Source organism: Pristis pectinata, chromosome 8 (assembly GCF_009764475.1).
Source record: "Pristis pectinata isolate sPriPec2 chromosome 8, sPriPec2.1.pri, whole genome shotgun sequence".
NCBI lineage: Eukaryota > Metazoa > Chordata > Chondrichthyes > Rhinopristiformes > Pristidae > Pristis > Pristis pectinata.
In genome coordinates this window covers 42,514,229-42,538,295 of record NC_067412.1, presented here as the reverse complement: position 1 = coordinate 42,538,295, position 24,067 = coordinate 42,514,229, and the positions used below count along the sequence as shown (strand labels likewise).

General features: G+C 40.7%; 2 protein-coding genes across 5 annotated transcripts in view; one reads left to right on the top strand and one right to left on the bottom strand.

Moving 5' to 3' along the window:
* srebf1 (sterol regulatory element binding transcription factor 1) overlaps positions 1-21,086 on the top strand; it is a 48,439-nt gene extending 27,353 nt beyond the window's left edge. For 2 of the 4 annotated variants that reach the window (XM_052020885.1, XM_052020886.1), the window contains exons 11-19: positions 95-261; positions 4,214-4,382; positions 5,324-5,432; positions 6,264-6,373; positions 8,002-8,134; positions 10,665-10,827; positions 13,563-13,748; positions 18,798-18,912; positions 19,581-21,086. In XM_052020885.1, the coding sequence (XP_051876845.1) occupies positions 95-261; positions 4,214-4,382; positions 5,324-5,432; positions 6,264-6,373; positions 8,002-8,134; positions 10,665-10,827; positions 13,563-13,748; positions 18,798-18,912; positions 19,581-19,801 (1,373 nt within the window). In that variant the 3' untranslated portion in view covers positions 19,802-21,086. The remainder of the gene's footprint in view (positions 1-94; positions 262-4,213; positions 4,383-5,323; positions 5,433-6,263; positions 6,374-8,001; positions 8,135-10,664; positions 10,828-13,562; positions 13,749-18,797; positions 18,913-19,580) is intronic. The other 2 variants (XM_052020887.1, XM_052020884.1) reach the window with 2 other exon arrangements.
* A 1,672-nt stretch (positions 21,087-22,758) lies between these two features.
* LOC127573740 (transcription factor 20) overlaps positions 22,759-24,067 on the bottom strand; it is a 45,254-nt gene continuing 43,945 nt past the window's right edge. The window contains exon 5 of the mRNA XM_052022222.1: positions 22,759-23,048. Within this exon, the coding sequence (XP_051878182.1) occupies positions 23,025-23,048 (24 nt within the window). The 3' untranslated portion in view covers positions 22,759-23,024. The remainder of the gene's footprint in view (positions 23,049-24,067) is intronic.

Below are 24,067 nucleotides of genomic sequence, written 5' to 3'. Positions count from 1 at the left end.
TTTTAACCAGTATTTTAGTGATATCTCCATGCATTATCTTATTCACAAGTTTGGATTCATTGTTAACCGCTATCTTATTTCTTGTAACTCTTAGGCAAATTGGGTGGCAGCTACCTATCTGCAATTAACATGGCACTGAGTGCAGTAAACCTTGGTGAATGTGCTGGAGATGCCATCTCTGTTGCCACTATGGCAGAGATGTATGTGGCAGCGGCAATCCGCATTAAAATCAGTCTGCACAGAAGACTCCATTTCATGACTGTGAGTAGCATCTAGATTTCCTGTGTTCCCTAATACATATCTGTTGGAGAAATCAACTAAATAAAAGAGAAATCAGCCACGGTCCCTGCTTTCTGTTGATGTTTGCTGCAGAATGCACCATGTCTGTGTGCACATGCATGCGTGTACTTGAAATGCAGCAGATTAGAATACAGTTGTGTCTGGCTTTGAAGCCTCTCCACCCTCAACCTGTTAACACTGTTAAGACTCGCCTGTGAACAGGTGGCTTTCATGGCCACTTGATTAAACCTGATGTGACTTGGTGGTGGAAACCTTAAAATAAAGAAAGAGAATGCGGAAGGTAATCATCAGGCCAGACAGCATCTGTGGAGAGAAAAACAGTAACGATTCAGGTCATGGCCTTTCATCAGAATTAAATAAGGTAGTAAATCTCAGAAAAATGGAGTGGACAGAGCAAAGGGAAAGTCTGATAGGCTGAAGACCAGCAGAGACTATGATGCAGCAGTGGTTCTGCAGGCTGAAAGAAGAAGGTTAATTACAAATGATCCATCTGGAGGAGATGCAACTAGAAGATGAGTAAAGAGAGAGAGAAAACACAGTGCTGGTATTGTGGGATATAGAACACTGTAGTTGTTGGAAATTCTCCTCCTTCCTTGCAGTTCAAAACACACTTGTTTCCTAACTGTATCTAGTTCCAGTGAAAAGTTATTGATCTGAAACATTGACTCTCTATCTCTCTCCACAGATACTCTCTGAGTAGATGAATATTTTCTGTTCTTATTTCAAATTTACAGAATCTATAGTTTATTGCTTTACAAAACTTTAAATAATTGAAGCAGGGCCCTGGTTAGTGGTGATGTATGCCCCATAGACAGGGAACAGGAGCATGGTAGTGCTGGAGAGCAGGGTCCCAGAGGTACTATCTTCAATGGATTTGAAGAGAGTGGAATTGATAAAATATTGAAGGGTGAGGGGAGAGTGGGATCAGACTTAGTGAGATATTAAAGGGGAGAGGAGACTGGATTTTAACACACCAGTTGTTGAATACACATTTTGTTATGGTATGCCACCATAAAAATATATTTTAACAACTGGTGTGACCACTGTAGTTATATGAGCAAATAACTGAGATAAATGGATTTGATCTAGTAGTAACTAGTGAAACAAGGTTGTAGAGTGACAAGTTTAGGTGCTAAATATTCCAGGATTCCCAACATTTAGGAAAGATAGACAAAATGTAAATAAGAGCAAAGACAGAGTGCTGAGTAGGTAGCAGTAGTAGGTTAAGCAGCTGAATGGCAGAGTTGATGTGGCTGGAGCAACATAATTTTAAGTCCCTCAAAGAGGTGGGAGGAACAATGGCCTGTTCCTGTGCCATACTGTTCTATATTCTTAAACACTGGTGGGAGTAATTTATCAGTAGTAATCAAAATGTTGAACAGAGTTTAAAATCAGTGGATTTGGAGGAGCATAGAGCATGGGTAATGCATTAATCACAGTGAGTTTTTAATCTTCAAGTAGACTAGACTGGAACAAATTGGCAAAAATAGTGAGAATGAATTCATGGAACACATTTTAGTTGATTTTCAGGTACATTGTGTCAGAAGAACAAAATTCAGGAACTGATTATGTCTAGAATTGTGAAGATTTGATGGTTAGTATAATCTTGCAATAAATAATCCTGGGTAAGAGTGATCATTATATGATAGAATTTACTAATGTTTGATCACAAAGAGATTAAATCAGAAACTAATTGGCTTTGTTTAAATTGAAGAACCTAAAGAGGCATGAGGTACAAACCAGCAGAGGTGGATTAGGAAATTAGATTAATAGATAGGGCATAGATAAATAAAAACAAACGTTTTAAGAAATAACTACAAATTCACAATGAAGAAAGGAAATTCTTAAGAAGTAAAACCTCCAATGGCCAACTGGAGAAGTTATCAAAAGTGTTAGATTAAAGGAAGAACCTTGCATGGTTGCAAAAAAATGGTGATACTTTGTATTGGGGTTTATAAACTGGCAAAGAATAACCAAAAAATTGATTTAAAAAAAATAGGAACCAAAATACATGAGTAAATGAGCATCACGTACAAAATCTATTATTTTTTTCACTCAGTATGGAAAAGGATAAGTGAAGTGAATTGCTTTAGAAGTGAAGAGGGAAATAAGGAAATGATGGTGTTTATCAGCAAACATTTTGCCTATTTGAGATGCTAATAATGTACAAGAAATTGTGGGGAGCCAAGAGTTCTAATGAGAGTGAAGATCCTAAAGTAATTATTATTTGTAAAGAAACTCTCCTGGATTTGGTGACCTAAGAGGAAGTTATAGAAATAATGGATTCATTAAGTAGAAACTGCAATACTGCTGTTTCAGAAAGGAGAGAATGGAAAAAAATAAGAACTATAGATTAGTTAACTTGACAGCAATACTGAGGAAGTTATTAGAATCTATTATTAAGGATGTAGTAGCAGACATCTCAAACATGTTTATAATTAAGCAATCCAACAATTCTTTATAAAAAGGGAAGTCATGTTGGAAAAAAATGAGGCAGGGAAAGTCAGAAATGGAACAAGTAGCTGTAGTAAATATGAATATTCACATAGCATTCAGTAAGGTGCTGCTCATGATTAGGATTGGGGTAATTGAGAATTGGTTAACAAAGAGAATCCAGGGGGTAGGAAGAATAGAAGTCATCTTTGGAATGGCATGGTGTAACTAGAGAGATGCTACAAAGATCAATGCTTGGGCTTTAGCTGTTTATAATCAATGCTAATGATTCAGAGGAGGGAACTGAGTCAGATATATCCAAATTTATTGACAATAAGATGCTTGTGAGGAGGCAACAGAGGCTTCTCTACAAGATCTGGCCCAAAATGTTTTCTTTTATTGGTTAGGTGTTAAATAGCATATAGGCCATCATACATGCACAGTTAAACAGCAGAAATGGGGGAAAAAAAAGCAGAATGAACTTCAACTGGATGGTGACAGCAGTGCTATAAATCAGGAAAGTAAATTGAAACGATAACAGATTACTTGAGCATACTGTTTGTCTTAGAGAGTGATTGTCCCTCTATCACCTCCTCGAATGGCTATCTGTGCCTTGCTGTTGCTGTCCAGTGGAGGGAGGCAGAGTGCACTCCACTGTCTGTATGGTGCAGTTGAAGGCTCTTAGACTTAAACAATTCTTGTTGCTTGATAACTATTACAGGGCTTACAAAAAAATAAAAGCCCACTGAAGATGTCCGTCCACTTCAGCTTTCTTACAATGCATGTATCTATAATGGGAGCTCCCTATTAATATTCTAAACTTGGGGATTAACAAGATGCCCCTCTGTTCTGCAACAAGTGGCTCAATACTGGAGTATTTTAGTGATCCCTTGTGGAGACTGCCAGCAAATTGGTTAAAAGAAGTGATCTTTGAGAGATTACATTCTTATACTCCCTGTTAGTTTATAATATTGGGGGTACAAAAGTGAGAAAGTACATTGGGTTCATGAAAGCTTCTTGTATAACTTTTTTTAAATGTTTCTGCTGAAAGCATTGATTACATTGGGGTATATTCTTAAGGGCACAATCATATTTAAAATGAGGAGTGGCTGGATGCCAGCAAGTTTGTCTGCTTTATTTGGAAGCTCTTATGATCTTGACAATGTCTGTTTAACATATTGGGAGAAGTGTTTGTTTATGATTGCATGTACCCTTGTACTAACTTGGGAAGCTTTGGGGTGAGAGTGAGGGTAGGGACTGGTGAGCTTAGTGTAAGCAACGATGTCACAGCCAAAGCCTGCCTTATTGAGATTGATGATGGATGGTGATCAGGAGCGGGAACCATGATGATTTCTCTGTACCATGGCTTGATTAAGATGAGCTAACTCAGCATGGAGTAACCACATTTTATTCAACACTTTGTGCGTTTTGTTAGTCAATTTGGTTTTTGATTCTCCTCTGTATTTACCTTTGCTTGCAGCGTGTCTTCCTGAGCAGTGCCAGGCAGATCTGTCTGTCACAGAGCGGAACTATACCACCTGCAATGAAATGGCTGTGCCACCCTCAGGGCCACAGATTCTTTGTTGATGAAGATTGGACTGTCAAAAGCACCCCCAAAGACAGCATTTATAGTGTTACTGGGAACCCAGGTAATACTTCATTTATTGGCAGAAAAGAGTTTGGTATAATGCTGCCAGTCGTGATAATAGGGGGGAACATAATGGCACCAGGCACTGCGTTGTTTATAAATTTCTGCAATCTGTGTTTTCCCACATTTCTTCTTTCCTGAAGATCCTGATTCATTCTTGGTTACAGTTGAACAGCCACAGCAATCTTCCAGCAGCTCACTCTTGAAATGTGGGCACGTAGAGGAACTTATTTTCTCTCCATCTGTCCCCAGACCTTAGCTGCTGGTCACAGGTGTAGCAGCTCTTAAAGTACAAGACATTTGAGCAGTTGTGAGCCTTATAGCTCCATTGGCCAATTCCATGATTCACTAATATCCTAAATGATCCTCTATGTTGCCTCTCTCCCACCTGTTTCCTGGATTCCTTGATTCCCTTACAGTTGGGGGTCCCGATGAGTCAGATGCCAAAACATCAGGAGTACCAAATAGTTAGATGATGGATTATTGGATTTTTATTGTAATCTCACGTCATCACATTATATTTAACCTATCATCGTATATCCTCATTCAACTTGTCTGCATATCTTTGCAGATTCTTTGCATCCACCTTCTGATTTGCTTTCCTATCCAGCTTTGTACCATCAACAAACTTGCACAAAGTACATTCAATCCCTTCATTTGAGTTATTAACATAGATTGTAAATCACTGCCATCTGAACACTGATTCTTCCAGGCCCCCAGCAGTATATAGTGGCATTAACATAGCAAAATGACTTTAGGCCACAAGAAAATAAATAAGTACAAAGCAAACTAGTCACAAGGAAGAGGGACATTAGAATGGAAGCTGGATAATTTGGCCCACAATAATCAGCAGTAAGTGCTTGTTCCCCCGATCCTTGAAGTATCAGCAATGGTTTGCTGCAATGTTAAATGAGTGATGCAGAGCTCTTTTTCTCTTCCTAGTTGATCCATTGGCTCAGGTAACTCAGGCTTTCCGAGAACACCTGCTGGAAAAGGCATTATATTGCATCGCCAAACCGGAAAACAGCAAGCCAGTGACTGGGGAGGGAGTGTGAGTAACAATTACTAGAGCTTGCGTAATCTGTTGGGGTGGTACATTGTTACATGCTGCAGTAGCTGCAAGAGAAAAGGATGTGAAAAGCCAGATCAATGCTTTAAGATTTTACAGCATGCATCTCATTGATTGATTAGATTTAGAAAGATGACCACCAATTCTGGACAAATTATCTATCAGTGTGCATAGATTGGGCTCAAGCACAAAGAATTCATATCTTGGGAGGGAACTGCTAGTGGTGTTGGAACTGTTTCCATGCAATTCAATGCCTTGGTGCATCAGCTGAGCTTTGTGTGCATTACTGGTGAGAGGCTGAGCATGAATATACTGCATAGGAATGATCCTAGGGGTATAAAGGCCAGTTCTGATATACTTAACTGTCATGGTGAGATCAATGAATTCAGTGATAGTATCAGGAAAGGCTCAGACCTCCTTTCAAACCTGGTTTTGTTTCACTTCTGTATGCTGAGCTTGTTTTAGCATTAATCCTTTGGGAGTTCTGCTTTCAGAGCTTGTAATTAATGTAGATATCGTGTGGTCACTGAGATTATGTGGGGTGGTAAGGCAAGGAAAGCATGTTGCTTTATTTGTTACTCAATCAGGGGTATAGTAGAAGGAAAAGATTCTTACTGAAGAACAATGCATTGTTTGAGATCTGGCATTCTGTATTTATTATAATAGCTCCTTTTCTCCATTATAGAAATGTAGCTGTTAAGTCTATTATACAATAATTAAGCAATTCTACAAATGTATTAAATTGTGATATTGGAGAATAGAGCAAGATCCTGTGCAGATGCCTATTACCCTTCCATGAATTTTCTGATGCAGAGAGTTCTCAGATGCTCTTGAGTATTTACAACTGCTGAATAGTTGCTCTGATGCTGCTGCAATCACCACGCAAACCTTCGCTATTGGCTCAAGTATGGCAACTGTCACAGGTCAGTCTCTGTTTATTCTTATTGCAATTCTTGGATATTCTTATTGCAATTCTTGGATATTGTATCACTCAAATGATTTCATTTATTACAGTAGTGTGAATCAGGATAGAAACATGGAGTTAATGTTTAAGATCAGTGATCTTTCAATAAAACAATTAAATTTCATCTGAAATCCTTATTACAAGCTCTGCCTTAATACAAGCTCTTGGCCTCTCTCTCCAGCAACCAGGTTCACTCTTCCTCAGAGTTGTCCTGATCTGCAGTTCTACCTCAACCGTCACTGCATCTGCTGATGTACTTTATTTTTATCTTTTCAAGTGCCAAAAGATCATAAGCTTTAATAATTCTTGGATGCAAACACATGTCCAAATCTTTCCCCCTTCACTTTTCTCTGATTCCATCACTCTTCCCAAACTTACTCCTTACTGCATTTTCATTATCCCTTTGGATTTTTCCCCCTTTTACAGTCCTGAATGATCAGACCTACTACGTCTCTATCTCAGTGATTTCCATGCCCCCAACATGATGGTTCTGGAATAGGGCGACACAGTGTTGCAGCAGGTAGTGCTTATGCAGCACACTTCAGTGTCTGGGGTTCAATCCTGACCTCTGGTAGTGAGTGTGCTGTTTGCATATTCTGCCTGTGACAGTGTGGGTTTCCCCCTGGGTGCTCAGGCTCTCTCCCACATCCTAAACGCATACCTGTAGGTTAATTCACTGTTGCAAATTGCCCCTAGTGTAGGTGTTTGGCAGGAGAATTGGGAAGGAGTTGATGAGCATGTGACAGAGAATAGGTTGGCTGGAATTAAGTGAGGGAATAGGATTGCTCTGAGAGCTGGCATAGACTCAGTGGGCTGAATGGCCTCCTTTTATGCTGAAAGATGTTGATCCTTTCCAAAGTCTTTGCTTTTGTAGCTATTTCTTTGGCCAGAAGTGTTCACCCCAGACAGTGGATTTTAATCCACCTGGACCCATCTCTTAGGCTTACAAAAATTCTGCAGATGCTGAAATTCCCTCCATGGATGCTGCCTGACCTGCTGAGTTCCTCCAGCACTTTTTGTGTATTGCTCCATCTCTTTGGCTTCATGGTTTCTAGATCTGTTCATCTCAATCTGCTGGCATGACATTGACATCTTAATTTTTCAACTCTACTTACTAACCCACATCCTCACCTCCTAAACTTGCAGCATTCCATCCACTAAGGACAGTTTTGATTAAACTTATTTGACCTGTTATGTTATTTTTGTTTTCCCTGCCACAGGCACTGCCTGACCTGCTGAGTACTTCCAGTACTTTGTGTTTTTATTTTGGGTTTCTGGTATCTGCGGCATTTTGCCTTTTGTATTAGGGCAGTTCAGTTGCAACAGTGCCAGTGATTTCTTCTACTTCGCCAAGAAGCTGTAATTTATGTGTGATCCCTGACAGTAGTGTGGGAGGCTGTTTGATATTCAATGATATCAATCACTATACCTGATGTTTTCTTTGGCAAGCAAGAGATGCATCCCAAATTGGGACATGGATGGCAGTCATTGCTTCCCTGAGATTTCACAACTCTGTACAAGCCCAGAATAAACCTTCCACCTTCCCGTATATATGATTATAATGCCTTCTATTCGTTTCATGCATAGGTACTGATCCAGTCGCAAAGTGGTGGGCTTCCATGATTGTTGTTGCCATCAACTGGTTGCAAGGTGATGATGATGCAGCAGAACGTCTGTATCCTGTGGTGGAATGCATGCCAAAGCCTCTGCATGCAACAGAGTAGGTGCCATTGCCTGAACTCGCTCCATAGAATCTCTTCTACAATGTCTGCATTCAAAGTAGCTTGAACTATGTTGTTTTAGCCAAGAGTATTGGAAGATAAACTAAACTGATATCTTGGAGACACAAGAGACTGCAGGTGTGGAATCTGGAGCAACAAACAATTTATTGAAAGAACTCAGCAGGTCGAGCAGGGTCTCAGGGACTGACGCAGGGTTTCAACCTGAAATGTTGACAATTCCTTTCCTCCCACAGATGCTACTGAGTTCTTCCAGCAGATTGTTTGTTGCTCTTAAACCGATTATCTTGATTGTTTAATGGTTCCAAAACTGTGAAGTCTAGTATCAGTGCAAACTGTGTGATGCCAAAGCCACTAACTTAACTGTGTGGATAACTATAGTACAGGTGTTTCTACCACAAAGTAGATTTGTAATTTTATGTTAAAATTTCGTTCTAGTGCTGGAATTGCAGTGTTACTGTTTGGGATGGTTAATTCTCTCAAATTGAGTTGGGGTTTGTGGGGAAGGTGGCAAGGGATTCTCCATATGTTATTTGGAATATGGTCAGTATTCTAGATGGCTGATCACTGTGCAGAGGGACATAAAAATCTTGCTTCTTCATTCACAGGGCATGGGTGTTGTTGGTGAGGTCAGCATTTATTGCCTCTGCCAAATACATGCCTTGATGTGAGTGCAGCATGGATTCATTAGATTAATTCCCGGGATGATGAGTCATGACATGAGGAAAGATTGGTCGGTCCTCACTGATACAGGCAACCCCTGTGATACGGCTGTTCAGGTTATAGAAATTCGCCATTACTCGCAAATCACTACCAAACATTTGAGATACAGAATAAAATTTTCTCTCACTGTCTATGTGGGGGTGGGGGTGGGTGGGGAGAAAGTAAATAATATTTTCTTTCAACTCATTTCTTGGTGCACGCACAAGTGATGTGGCTCCATGTTATGGAAAATCACGAAAGGGATTGTTTTCTAGGAACACAGCCCCCTGCAATGTAGGGGACGCCTATATTTAGAAGAACAATTATGTATTCTCAATGGGATGTGCAAAATTCCATGAGGGCTTCACAGGCTAGATGCCAGGTGACCTTTTCCTTCAGCTGGAGAGAACACAGCTAAGGGTGTAGTGTAAAGGATTGGCTGTCTAGAACTAACATGAGGAGAAAAGTGTTGTAGATCGTTGGAATTATCTACCTCACGGGGCTGTGTATGTTCACGGTTGAGATTAATGATTTCTGGGCACTAAGGATATCAGAGAATATGGGGATCTGGCAGCGCAGACACAAGGGACAGAATCAATTAGTCTTATTGAACAATGAAGTGGACTTGAAGAGTTCTGTGCCCTAGTCCAGCATCTGTTTCTTATGTTTTAATTGCTCATCTGTTAAGAAGGTGGTGCACTGAGGCCTTCATGGACATTAGCAGTCTGTGTGGTACTTGTACTGTTGTTCAGAAGTTCTGGGATTTTTATCCAGGACTGGCAATGGATTTCTAGTCAAAACAGAAGGGTAACTTAGTGGTATTCCCTTGCACTTGCTGCCCTTATCCTTTTGTGTGCTCAAGAGTATGAGTTTATGAAGTCCTGGTAGAAAAGCCTTGGTGAATTGTAGTGCATTTTATAGGTGGCAGATAATGAAGCTAATGGAACAGTGGAGATTCTTCAATCACAAAGAAAATTGATGAAGGCAGAGCAGTAAATGTGGTTTATGTGAAATTTACTAAGGCTTTTGAGAAGGTCCCATATGGTAGGCTGGTCCAGAAGGTTAAGGCACAAGATATCTGAGGTGTGTTGGCAAACTGGATCCAAGATCTGTGGGGTAAGTTTTTCCTCACAGAAGGTGGTGAATATCTGGAACAAGCTGCCAGACAAGGTGGTGAAGACGTAGAGTTACAAAGTTTAAAAAGCGTTTGGACAGGTACTTGGCTAGAAAAGGCCTAATGTGAGTAGATTGGATTAGCATAGATAAACATTGATAGCATCATGGTTGGCACGGATGAGGTGGGCCAAGAGGGCTCGTTTCTGTGCACTTACACTCCTGACTTGTGCTTTTTAGTTTATATGAAAACATTAGGAGTTAGGAGGTGAGTTGCTCCCCACAGAATGCCCAGGATCTGCTGTGTGTTTGTTTAAGTTTGACTGGCAACCAGCAATTATAACTGTTTGGCCTTTAGTTATCTGGTGTCCTCAAGAAACATACCTACAGAGGCCTTTTTGCTTAAGGAATTAGGGCAGAAGTGGAACACAGATGAAATAATGGCCAGTGGGAAAAGGAAGATCTTTGATTAGAAGTATTTCCCATGTAACAATGAGTGGCATCAGGTTGTTTAGTTATGAAGGTTGAACCTTGTTCAAGATACAGAATTGAGCAGTTAAAGAGTTAATCTGTACACCTTTCATAGGCTACTCACACCAGATGGAAAGGTAAATGAAACACAGTCTCCAAGAGTTTAATCTGCATTAGTGGTTGTTTTGCCACCTCACCTGATTTTTAAATGCTCACTTCTTGCAGGAGCCAATTGCCAAGAGCAGCGCTGTTTGCATTCAAGGCTGTGCGTGCCATATTGGGTAAGCAGGACGGCAGCCAGATGAGCCTCTTGCACTGTGAAAAGGCCAGTGGGTACCTGAGGGACAGTCTCAATATGGCATCCTCCACCAGCAACAGCATTGATAAGGTATGGAGAGAAGGAAACCTAACATGTGTCGGATGGTTGAATGCAGTAAAATTAGAGAAAATACTGGGTGTACTCTGATTCTACTGCTGAGGCTCTTTATTATGATGAACAGAATAATTATAATGGCAGTAGGAGAAACCTTGATGTATGCTCCTTATATATCCTAATAGAAATGCGATATACTAACCAGTTCTCTCTCTAATTAATCCATTTGACCAAAAAAATTTAAATGATCTTCTTTAGCAATTGAATAAATAATTAACATTTTTCTTTTTTTATGATTTATTTGAGGGGGTGGGGGGAAGAAGAAATGTACTTTTTATTCCTAAATTGCAAATCTGCTGGCAGGCTGACTGCCAAGTGGTATCAGAGATTATTCAAGTGTGACTCAGCCTTGTAATCTTCACTGCTCCCTGCTGGGAGGCTTTGCAGCCTGTGCTCATCACCTTTCAATTTGGGTCTTTAAACAGCTTGCAGTTGTCATTAAGAGGTGAACGCTTCTTGTGTATGGATGAGTTTAGGGAGGAAAGTGTTAAAGAGTGTTTAGTGGGGGGGGGAAGCACTTACAGAATAAAATACTTGAGCCTAATGCCTTGTGCTTGCTTCATTTAAAATTTTAAAATATGTTTTCACTGGTTGATTAAAGTAGTTTTTTTCCACAAAGGGAGGGAAAGAGGGCATTGCTTGGGAAATGGATGGATGGATGGAGAGGGTGGGGTATGAAATCAAATCTCAGTGGGAGATTTCAGCATGGAAATGGTAATGCTGAACATCCATGTCAAGCAGAAATTACTGCTCTGTGCTTTTTAAAGAAGTGTCTGGCAAGTCTTACTGCTTTGAAAAGCCTCCAGGGTTCCATTGCTCCATAGTTCAGCAGTATTGGGCATCTGCCATCCCATGCCATTTTGTTTCACATTCTTCTGTCTACTTCTTCCTACCCCCTCTGCACTCCAACTTTAGTTCTGACCACTCTATTCCATGGTTCAGCATCTGTTCTGGTTACATATTGTCTTGGGCCACCGGAAGGATTCTGCAAAGATCTGAAAGGTCTGGTAGACACTTGAAGAACTGTGCCTATTGGTGTGTGGGATAAGGGGACTGGACAGTTACTGACATTTCTTGAAGTCTAATGAACATTGGATTATATTTTCTTCAGCAGTTGGGCAGCCTTTTCAGGTAGGTATGTCCTTCACACCCACCCACCAGACCACAGTTTGTCTTTCCGCTGCAAATACTGGGGTTTATTGAAAGCTTTGATTCTACAGGTTCATTAGCTCTCTTGATACATGGCTCATGGTCACAGTCCAGATGTGAGGAAGGGCATAAGCATCTTATTTTGGTTAAATCTTAGACTAAGCATCTCGGCACACTCTCATCCTGTCCTACTCGTGTACAACCAAAAAAGATCACTGGGTGTGATCTGCAACTGGAGTTGAAGGTCACTGAAGCAGGAGGTAGCACCCTAGTGCCATCAAAGCTGAAATCAGCTGGAGGGGCAGACCTGGGACTTTACTGATCTGTATTGCTCCAGTACACATCAGCTGATCATAAGTGTGGAGAGAAAAGTTAGCTTTGCTGTAAATACTATCCTGTATATTAGTGTCCTTTGCTGTGTGTGCAAAACTGACTGAGAAAAGTCTGACCTTTTTAATTCAGTTAATTTAAACCCTAGAGAGATGCAGATTTGCACTATAGGACCTCTTTGCACTTACAGATATTGTTCTGTGGAATAATACTTTTTCACTCCTGCAAGTTTATGAAACAATTAGAGGACAGAATAAAAAATGGGTAGAATCTGCTTGGCAATGGTCAAAACATTTGGTACCTTTCCTTGCCTCACCGACCCTACTCTACTGGATGAATGGCTGCAGCTGTGGTGCATTGTAGTTGCATTGCATGTGTCCTCATAAGTGCAATGCACCTGCAATGCAATACAGAGCCAGACCCTGACACCAGTTCTGCACACTGACTGAGAGGAAAAGCTGCAAAAACCTTAAAATCAGTGCTGGCTAAAGCATCGTGATTGAAGTGCATTGTTTGGAACAGCCCAATTCTGCCGTTTTTAATCTCTTCCCATTTCTTGTCTGATTCTCACTTTATATGTATTTATGTCTCTGATGTATATTTTTTAAAACAATCTGTTGCCCTATCTCCCTTTTCCCCGTTGGTTAACAGCTTACTGAATTAGAAACTAGTACAGGCAATGCCTGCATTATGGCTGTTCGGGTAATGGAAATTCGCTCTTACTGAATTCACAAATCACAGATTTGAGATATGGAATAAAACTTGCTCTCTCTGAATTTACATTGAAAAGAAATGTAAATAAATAAACGGTATTTTTTTTAAACTTGTGTTTCTTGATGCATGCGCAGTGCTTCGCATTGCAGAAAATTACGATTCGGACCATTTTCTTGGAACTCCAATCCTTCTCGCCCCGTAATGCCGGGGCTCACCTGTATGTGGAAAGTTGTGGCTGCAACCTTTTGATCCCATTACCCTAATGGGTGCCCAGATTAGTAATTTCTTATGCCTGTGGAACTTGGGTCATGTTGAAAACAGCCACATTAAGGCAGACTGATGGAAGTTTTGAGTAAAGTTTAAAAGAAAAGTCTGTGAGTAAATGGAGCTAGTTCTATAAAGAAACATTGTAAACTAATTAGTTAGTGCTAAATCTATTGCTTCATTTACCACTAGAGGAGAGGCTGTGTGTCTCAGGTTATCTGTTATCTTTTCAGGCAGTGCAGCTGTTGCTGTGTGATCTCCTGCTCGTCACCAGGACCAGTGTATGGCAGCAACAGTTCACTGGGAGTCAGCTCACGAGTGGCATGCATCAGGCATCCCCACTCGAGCTGAGAGGCTTTCAGCAGGACTTGAGCAGTCTCAGGAAGCTATCCCAGACTTTCAGACCTGCCCTCCGTAGGGTAAGTAAGTTGTGACTTCGTGGATTGAGAGTGGAGGAGCACCGGTGCAGGCGGTGGAATCGGATGCATTTGTTGTTGGGGAAATGCCACAAATAAAATAAAACCACTGCTAACTCAGTCGTGATATCTGGAGTGTGAGCAGTATCATCTACTGGTTGAATTCCTAATCTTGGCCTGTGGTACTGAAGGGAGAAAGGCTAATAGTAGTCAAAGACTGCATACAGAAGAAGGAACCATCATAGGAGAAATATCCCAGGAAACCTACTTCAGAACACTCACTAATCACATCAGTAATTTGTGAAATAGTATTCAAAGAATGGTGAATATAACCTCAATGAAGTTTGAATGAAGTGTTCAACTTTGGTGCCATCCACCTATTCAGGTGGATTTCTAAGAAGTTGTAGCTCTGATTAAAAAGAAAGGTTAATCTCCCAGTATCTCTTCCAGCAGGTGTCACCAGAAACAAATACACTGGCCCCTCATTTGAGCTCATAATGTGTTCCCAGGACCAAGAACGTCAGGGGAATCGGCTTGTGAAGGGGTCATTACAGCATTTTATGACATAGAAGGAGCCCACTTCAGCCCATTGTCTATTCCAGTTCATGGAGCAATCCCATTCTCACTGTATTTTTCCCCATAACCTATTCTCCCCACATTCACATCAATTAGCCCCTCCCCCACCAGATTCTACCCCTTGCCACACCCTACATAATGACCGCACGTTTTTGGAATGTGGGAAGAAAATGGAGCATCCAGAGGAAGCTTGTCACAGGGAGAGTGTAGAGACTTCCACACAGACAGCACAGGAGGTTGGGATTGAATCAGATCTGCAAAGCAACGCCTATACTAGCTGCTCAACTGTGCCACCACTAGAGATGCATGACTGATGGTTTAGCCCTCTACTGGTACTCCCACAACTAAGGAACAGCTGAAATGATTTCATTGCCTCGTGGCTTAGTGTGGAATGAACCACTGAGGTAAATCCAGGGAATCTTGGATGACAAAGGAATTTTATAAGTATAGTAAGAGAAGAGGGTAACCAGGGAAAGAGTGGAGCCCATTAGAGACCAAAGGGGCAATCTGTGCGTGGAGCCAGAGGATGAGGGTGAACTCTTAAATGAATACTCCTCATCTGTATTCGCCTTGGAGACATTGTAGTTGGAGATTTTATTTGAGGTGGTGAGGTTCTCGAGAATGTTAAGACTGAAAAGGAGGATATTTTATTTGCCTTAGCAGGGACAAAGATGGATAAATCCCCAGGGCCAGATGAGGTGCATCCCAGGCTGCTCTGGGAGGCAAGGGAGGAGGTTGTTTGGTTTTCCATACAGATCCCTGAAGGTGGCAGCAGGTCATGAAGAAGTGTGATGATGAAGACATATAGGATCCTTGCCTTCATTAGCTGGGGCATAAATTATAAATCTTGGTACAACTTTATAAAATATAGCATAGGCCACAGCTGGAATACTGTGTGCAGTTGCTGTAGGAAGGAGGTGACTGTGTTGGAGTGGATGCAGATGACATTCATCAGGGATGGGATGGAATGCCTCAGTTATGAGGAGAGACTGGATAGACTGGGTTTGTTTACCTTCGAGTAGGGGAGGCTGACGGGGGATCTGATGGATTTATAAAAAATTTGAGAGACAGAGAGTAGATGGTCAGAAACTTTTCCCCATGGCAGAGATATCTAAGACCAGATGGCATGGGTTCAAGGTGAGGCATAGAGGGGATCTGAGGAAGAACTTTTTCACCCAAAGAGCGGTTTGCAATATGGAGTGCACAGCCTGAGAAGGTGGTGGAGGCAGGTATTTGCACAATGTTTAAGAAGCAACTAGACCAGCACTTGAATTGCCAAGGCATAATAAGTTAAGGAGCAAGTGCTGCTAAATGGAATTAGTGTAGGTAGGTACCTGACAGTCAGCATGGACATTTCTCATAATCTTATAAACCTCTATCAGGTCTCCCCTCAGCCTCCACTGCTCCAGAGAATTCTTTTTTTCTCTTTTTATTCTTGGACACATTATGGCATAATGTAGGGCATGTTATGAATCAGGAAATGAGAGATGCACTTGACAAGGATAGTAACATAATAGATGCTACAGTATAGACAGCACAAACCAAGTTAGCAATGATAGAGTGGAGGATGAATTTGTGGAGTGCCTAAGAGATGGCTTTCTTGATCAGTACGTTGAGCAACCAATGAGGGAACAGACTATTTTAGTGTAGCATTGTGAAATGAAAAAGAGTTAATAATTGTAGATTAGGGGTTCTTAGTGATCATAGTATCATAAAATTTTGTATCAAGCTTGGAAGTGATTTTAATTCAATCTAAAACCTGGGTCTTAAATCTAAACTTTGAAGGTTCAATGTTTGATTTGGCTGTGGTAGATTGGGAAACAATATTAAAAGGTGTGGTGCGCAAGCAGCTGCTAACATTTAAAGAATTAATACATATTTTATAGCAAATATATATCCCTTTAAGGCAAAACCTCAATAGGCAAAGTAGTCCAACTGTGGCTAATAAGTGATGTTAAAGGTGATATTGAATCGAAGAAGCTAAAAGCCTGAGGACTAGGAACATTTCAGATTTCACCAAAGGGGGGGGGGGGGGGGCAAAAAATTGATAAGGAAAGGGAGAGTAGAATACAAAAGTAATCGAGCAAGAAACAAAAGCTGACCCTGAAAGCTTCTATAAATAAGGAAAAGATTAGCAAAGGTTAATGTGGGTCTCTCGTGGACTGAGACAGAAGAAATTATGTTAGGGAGTAAGGAAATGGCAGAGAAGTGAAACAAATAATTTGAGTCTGACACCATGGAAGAAGACGCAGAAACAGTGGAGGACAGAGTAAAAATGAGCTAGAAGAAATTAGCATTAGTGAAAACAATTAGTATTGGAGAAATTCATGAGAGTGAAAGCCAAAAAATCTCCCTACCGATGTTGACCTGATCCCTATCCCTGTTGGCCTGAAAATAGAGTGGCAGGGGTTTTGAACAAGGTGACTAGGGAGGTAGTGGTTATTAACTTCCAGGATCCCATAGATTCAAGAATGGTTCCCACAGTTTAGAAGGGAGCAGATGAAACTCCACTATTTAAGACAGGAGAAAGGAAAAGGGGAACTAAAGTCAGTAGGAAAATACTGGAGTCTTAAGGAAGTGGCAGTAGGGCATTTTGGAAAATAATAATAGGATTAGGCAGAGTCAACAGGGATTTATGGAAGTGAAATCCTCGTTGACAAATGTAGTAGTGATTTTTGAGACTGTAACTTTCAGAATAGATGAGAGGAAAGCAGTGAATGTAATGCATTTGAATCTTCAGAAGACTTTGAGACATCAAAACACAAAAGGTTATTAAATAAAGTTTAGAGCACAAGGTTTTGGGTGTAATATATTGATGTGGATTAAGGATTGGTTAACAGACAGGAAACAGAGTAGGGATAGATGGGTCATTTTTGGGTTGGGACCCTGTGACCAATAGGGTGCGCAGGGACTGGTGCTGGGCCCCCAGTTGTTCACAATCTATGTTAACTGTTTGGTTGAGAGGGCCAAGGATAATGTTAACAGCAAACTTGAATATATTAAGCTGGGTGACATTGTGGGTTGTGAGGAGAATGCAGGGAGACCAAGGAGTTATAGTCAGGCTAAGTGTATGGCAGACAGAATTTAATAGCAAAGATCATCCGTGGAATAATTAAGAAAAAGTAGAATGATGGAGCATTTTTTTAAGTAGCAAGAAATTGAAAGTTGTTGGAATTCAGAGGAACCTGGGTGTCCTTGTAGTCAGATCACTTGACATTCAGGTATTTAACAAGCAATTAAAGGTAAACAGTTTGTTGGCCTTTATTGCAACAGAATTGTATACAAGATTTAAAGACATCTCACACAATTAAATAGAGCCATGGTGAGACCATACCTGGGAAAATACGTTTGAGTCTGGTCTCCCAATCTAAGGATATATTGTGATAGGAGGTTCTTTGGATTGATTCCTGGGAAGCTGCAGGGGCTTGGGGTGGGGGGGGGGAAGGGAGGTGGGGGTGGGGGGAAGGGAGGTTGGGGGTGTGGGGGGGGGGAAGGGAGGTGGGGGCAGGGAATGGGTTTGACCTATATGGAGAGACTAAGCACTCTGGGCCTGTAACTCTAGAAATCAGATACTTGCAGGTTGACAGAGTAGAAACAGAGTTAATATTTCCTCCAGCTGGGATGTCTGGAACTGGGGGTAGGGGGGTGGATCACAGTTTCAAAATAAGGGGTTCAAAATTCAGGGCTGAGACTAGGCATTTTTTTTTCACACAGAGGGTGGTGAATCAGAAGAATTCAAAGCAAAGCTCAATTGATCTTTGACTGTTAAGAGGTTGGTACGGGAAGGTGGTGCTGAGGAGAATGACCAATTCTGTGCATGAGGTCAAGTGACCCACTTCTGGTACCACACCCACCTTTTAGGCTACTATACTCTTTTCATCTTAACTCTCTTGTTTGGTTGGACTCTAGAATATTTGGCCTCTTATTATGGACAGCATTTCGTTTTGGATCTTGTAGTGGATGAAATTGTGTACACAGATGAGATTGAGAGCACAATAATAGTGTTGACCCTGGTGTGTAATCCCAGCAGAGAAGGCAAGCCTTGCATTGAAAATTGCTTTTCACAACCTCTGATCTTCCAAAACACTTTGCAGCCAACAAAGTGATCTTTTTAGTGTTACCACTGCTGTAATGTGCAAGACAATTTGGACGTAGCGATGTGTCACAAGGATAAATATTGTCCAGGAGTAACTCTGACTTATTACAAGGCTCGTTGTCTTTCACCAGGGAGGACAGAATTTAAAGTCTCAACTGAGAATGGGCACAATGACAGTACAGCACTCCCTCAGGATTATGGCTTCAGAGCAAAAGATCTACAAAGTTGTATTTTCTGGTGATGGGGTGAGGGTGAACTGTGGGAATTAGAGCTGGTGTAGCAAGTTTAATCTCAGCACAGTGACAATTTATGGAGGAGGAAGCATGGTGGAATGAGATGGGGAGGTGGATAACATGCAGTTTAATGTCTTTATCTTTCAGGTGTTCCTGCATGAAGCAACAGCCAGGTTAATGGCAGGAGCCAGTCCAACCCGTACTCACCAGCTATTAGATCGTAGTCTCAGGAGGCGGGTCACAAACCCAATGCCCAAAGGTGGTGAGCGGCTACATTTAGGAAACATGTTTTGCAATAGTCTTTTAATCTTGCTTGTTAAGCACTGCTTTCATACAGCCTGCATTAAACCCTTTTAAATATGAAAACCATAAATGGATAAATCTTCTTTCACGGCATTTTCTTATTAGAAAGGTACATTGGATGTGGGCTTTAGGTTTTTGTTTGAGGGCAAGCGCTCATTCTCTTGGGTAACTGGGCCTTCAGGTGTTTGGAGAAGTTGTGCACGAGAAGTGCTCGCTCCTGGTTTTGTGGGCTGTTGCATAGCTGTTTGCCCTGACTTTAGTGAGGTCAGTTTGTTGTCTGTACTTTGCTCAAGTGGCTGTTTTTAATGGGAAAATTTGCTGAACACATTATTAGCAGGCTGCTGAACTGTAGTACATCACATGATCACACCAGAAATTGATGGGTAATGGGAAGCCTGGTTGAGAACATTTTCTCCACTCCCTGGCCCAGATGCATTAAGGTTGATCATGTCAGTTACACAGACTGGTTCAACCTACAGTGGAAATGGAAACTGTGATCTCTCCAATGTGTTTGGCTCTCTGCAACACTGATGGCTCATCAGAGGTTTTAGTAATCAGTCAGTTGATTAGATTGATTTTCATTCCCTTCTGATCACTAGCTTATTTCTTTTTTTTGTTCATTGTAAGGTGAGACTGAAACACACCCTGGCCGGCGGGAGCATGCTGAAGCTCTCCTACTGGCATGTCGCTATCTTCCACCGAGCTTCCTGTCTGCACCAGGCCAGCGAGTCGGCATGCTGGCTGAGGCAGCCCACACACTGGAAAAGATTGGCGACAAAAGGACTCTTCATGACTGCCAGCAGATGATCATGAAACTGGGCAGTGGCACCACAGTCACCACAAGTTAAAGTGGTAGTACTTTTTAAGAAAGGCCTCGCCTATACCCTGAAAGCACTGTGACTGTATAGTGTACGTGCCCCTGATGAAGCAGCACTGCCCTTTTAATTTCATATTAAAATAATAATTTGGTAAAATAAATATCATATTTTCATAGGTTAAAGAGTCTGTACATAAAAATATTTATAATTTTTTAAGGTCAAAAGTTGGGATGCAGCAAATTCATTTTTTGTAGAATTAAAAGTACTTGTCTGTCTAGAAGCTTAGCTTCCTCTATAATACTGCACCAGTGACAAAGCCATTCTGGGCTATATTCTGTGCAATATACTTTTATATAATTAAAATAACCCAAATGAAAGTATACAATGCAGTTTATCTTTGTCCACACTAAATTGTTTGCATGTACCAGCACAATATTTTTCAGGGCACTCCAGATTTTTTTCCTTTGTTCAGTCGCTTGGAGAGATGGGATGCTTTGAGAATATGTTTTCCTTGTCTGTTGGGTCTGTGCCACAAATGATTTGGAAAAGTGATTGTACTGAGGGAATTCTAGAGAGCTGTAGCTTAAATTTTTCAACAAGGCTTTAACCTGAGATTCTGATCGAGCAGAGTCAGAGACGCAAAGGGAAGATGGTTACAACCTCACAATATCCTCACCTATACTGTTTTGGTAAATTCGGTTATACTCCTGTGAATGAGAGGATCTGTATCATTTGAAGGAGACTCTTGTCATACTTCTTACTCTAATGGTTATTGTACAAACTGTCTGAAGTTAAACTATTATTAATTTATCAGCTAATCAAATGTGCCCAGCAGTCTCCTCTGGAATTGAATGCAGCTGCTGGCCAGTTACCTCATTGGAGTAACCCGAGGGAGGCTACGGCTCATTTGGTTGAATACCCTCTTTCTGTACTGTGTGCCACATTGATCATTGAAGTGGAAAACATATGGTAGTTTAGGAAAAGAACAAATTTATTCCAACATGAGCTTGGTTGAACAAAATGTACAAACTCAACTTGCCTACTTTTGTAAGGTAATCCCACACCTATGTTATTCTCTTGCATCTCTCAGTTTTGTAAATTTACATCTGTATTAACAATTCCCTTAAGTGTTTTAAAAAGTTGGATCACATCTCTCTTTAATTTGTCTCTCCCACAAGATTGGACTTGGTCTTTCCATTGCTGAATGAATGAAACCTGTCTACTGTTTGATGCCTTTTCACAGCCTCTGTCTTGCTGCACACATCTTTTTAAGCAGAATTGACAATGAAGAATTAATGTTGTACAAAGTACTGTAACATTTCAAGAGCAAGTTTGACTGAAGACTGGGGTGATTATTTATATTTTAGCTTTAATCTATTTGTTATTTACCTTAAAAAGCAGTCAAGTTGAGGATGTACATTCTTATTCAACTAAGCTCATGTTGAATAAATGTTTTTCCTCCCCCTATTTTCACACTAGTGTTAGTCAGCAATAACTATTCACCAGTAAAAAAAAAGTATGGTACAGAAATTTCTGCTCCATGCTGAAAATAGTTTTTACACCATTCTGGTTGTCACATGGAGTCAGTTTTGTTTTGCACTTCTTCCTCGATTATAGCTCCATTTGTGCAGCAGATATCTAGTTCTTTGAGCCTGGTGTGAATTGATGGCAGTTTAGCAGTTAGAATTAGGCTGGGCTATATAATGCTATCTTCACAATCACCTAATAGCCACACATTTGTTCCTCATGGGAGTCTCTAGACACCAGTAAAATCTAAGAACAGTCTGAGTGGGTTGTGGAAATAGGTACTCTTACAACATTTCAGTATCTGGACAAGTATTTGAATTGCCAAGGCATAAAAGGCTATGGACCAAATGCTAACAAATGGGATTATATATATAGATGGGTACTTGATGGTTGGCATGGAAGTGATGGGCTTTGGTGCTGTGTGATTCTACGACTAACAGGAGCAAACTTCAGCCCTGCCAGTGACTGCATTCACCATTCAACCAGATCATAGCCAACTCCATTTATTTGCCTATGCTTCCTAATTGCTTAATAAAAATCCATCATTTCAGACACGATTAACCCCCAGCAACTGCAACACATGGGGAGAAGAAATTCTAGATATTACAACTAAGCATATTTCCTGTTCTACGCCACTCTTTAATCCGGCAATTCCATGAAGTCCAGGAGAAAGTTAATTACAAAGACCATTCAATTATCCCAATGGGCCAGATTGCTTCCTGCAGCTTTTTATTCCTAAAAATTGGCATTGCATTACATGTACAGTACATTACACATTGAAAGAAAGCTTAAGAGTTATGGATCGGTTCCCAGTAGGTATCAAACTGCCCAGACATATCCGGCGCCATTAATTTTCAATAATCATCTTCACACTTGGATGCATGAATAATTTCAGGAAGAATAGTTCCTCCTGGTTCCAAAGTTGACGTATTGGAAATGTCTCCATAACAATGTCTGTTGGCCTCCTTTGCCTTTTTTAAAAACAAACTTTAAAAAAATTAACATTAAAAATCAATAAACAAACACTGCCAAGTGTGATAAAGGGAATACTTGCGCCTTTTGAGCTATACAGTTAATCTCCCATAGTACTTCCTTTGGAAGGGCCATGAGTATCACTCTCTTACTGCGAGCTGAACCACTTTTAAAAAAAACATAGTGAGGCATTCAGCAGTGTCCTTGTTTCAAAATGTGTTTCATTACCAACTTTAACAAATTAGACTATGCTCATTCACGAAGCTTTTTTTAACATTTAATAGCAGACTGCAGGTTAGTATTGATCCGCACTCCTCTGTCATTCCCTTGCAAGATTCCCTGGATCCCACTTCATAAGATTATCTGCACAGCAACATTAAGACAACTGATGATTTGGAGTTTCTTGAATTAGGTGATGACACAGGTATCTTGCTGTTCAAAGAAACTTGAAACCTTTTACTTAGCTACCCACTGCCCCTCCTTTCCCAACCCACCCCCCTCCCACCCCCATCACCCCTCGGAGAAAAATACAGCAAGGATTCATTGGAGGAGAACATACATTGACTGAGACTGTCAATCTATTGGTATCCTCTTGGCATTTTGGGATAAGTGATGTTGCTTTAAGATGTTTGATCGTTCCATCCTTTTAACTGCACTGTTTCACAATACATTCATTTACTGTTGTCAGGTTGCAGTCTGTTATAACACCTACTTATGGGATAACGTCACTTGGCACAGTGGAGCTTTCCTGCTGTTATAGTATTTTAGACAATATGCTCTAAAAAGAGAAAGAAATAAGAAATTAGTTACAAATTACAAAAATATATACAAGAGCATTTGAAGGGCTATATATGAACAGGAGCATTGTACCTTACAAGTACATAATACCCTATTTAAGGATAGGCCGTGGTTTTGTATTCCCAATAATGTATGAAACAATGGAAGTAACAAATTGCCCCCATTGCTTTACTGAAAGATTTTCTGGGGGGTTCTGCATCTTAGCCAGTACTCAATCCTGAAGTAACAAAACATTTTGTCTGATCACTGATTGCTATTTATGATTCCTTGCTTTGCAGAAATTAATAACTACATTTCCCTCCATTGTTATATTCCAAAGTGAAGCTTAAACAGCAACTCCTGAGACTCACTAGAGGGAGGAATCAGTATGTGGTTACAGCACTAAATAGGCACGAGACTATCAGCCACGAATTGTACTCACCTCCGCACATTTGGTTCTCATGTTTGTCTCACCACCACACCAAGCATTGCACCGGGCCATTGGGAGGGAGGGAGCAATAGTTTTATATTTTAAAAAGGTTCCAGTGAGAGGAATCTCTTCTTGAAAGTTTTTAATAAATTTAGAGGCAATATAAAAATATAGAAAGGTAATTCTAATACTGAAGCAGTTTCTCTCCTGCAGTTTGATACAACATAGACACCTTATGTATACAGTGGCATGCAAAAGTTTGGGCACCCCTGGTCAAAATTTCTGTTACTGTGAATAGCTAAGCGAGTAAAAGATGACCTGATTTCCAAGAGGTATAAAGTTAAAGATGACACATTTCTTTAATATTTTAAGCAAGATTACTTTCTTATTTCCACCTTTTACAGTTTCCAAATAACAAAAAAGAGCCCGAAGCAAAAGTGTGGGCACCCTACATGGTCAGTACTTAGTAACACTCCCTTTGGCAAGTATCGCAGCTTGTAAATGCTTTCTGTAGCCAGCTAAAAGTCTTTCAATTCTTGTTTGGGGGATTTTCACCCATTCTTCCTTGCTTCTAGTTCTGTGAGATTCTT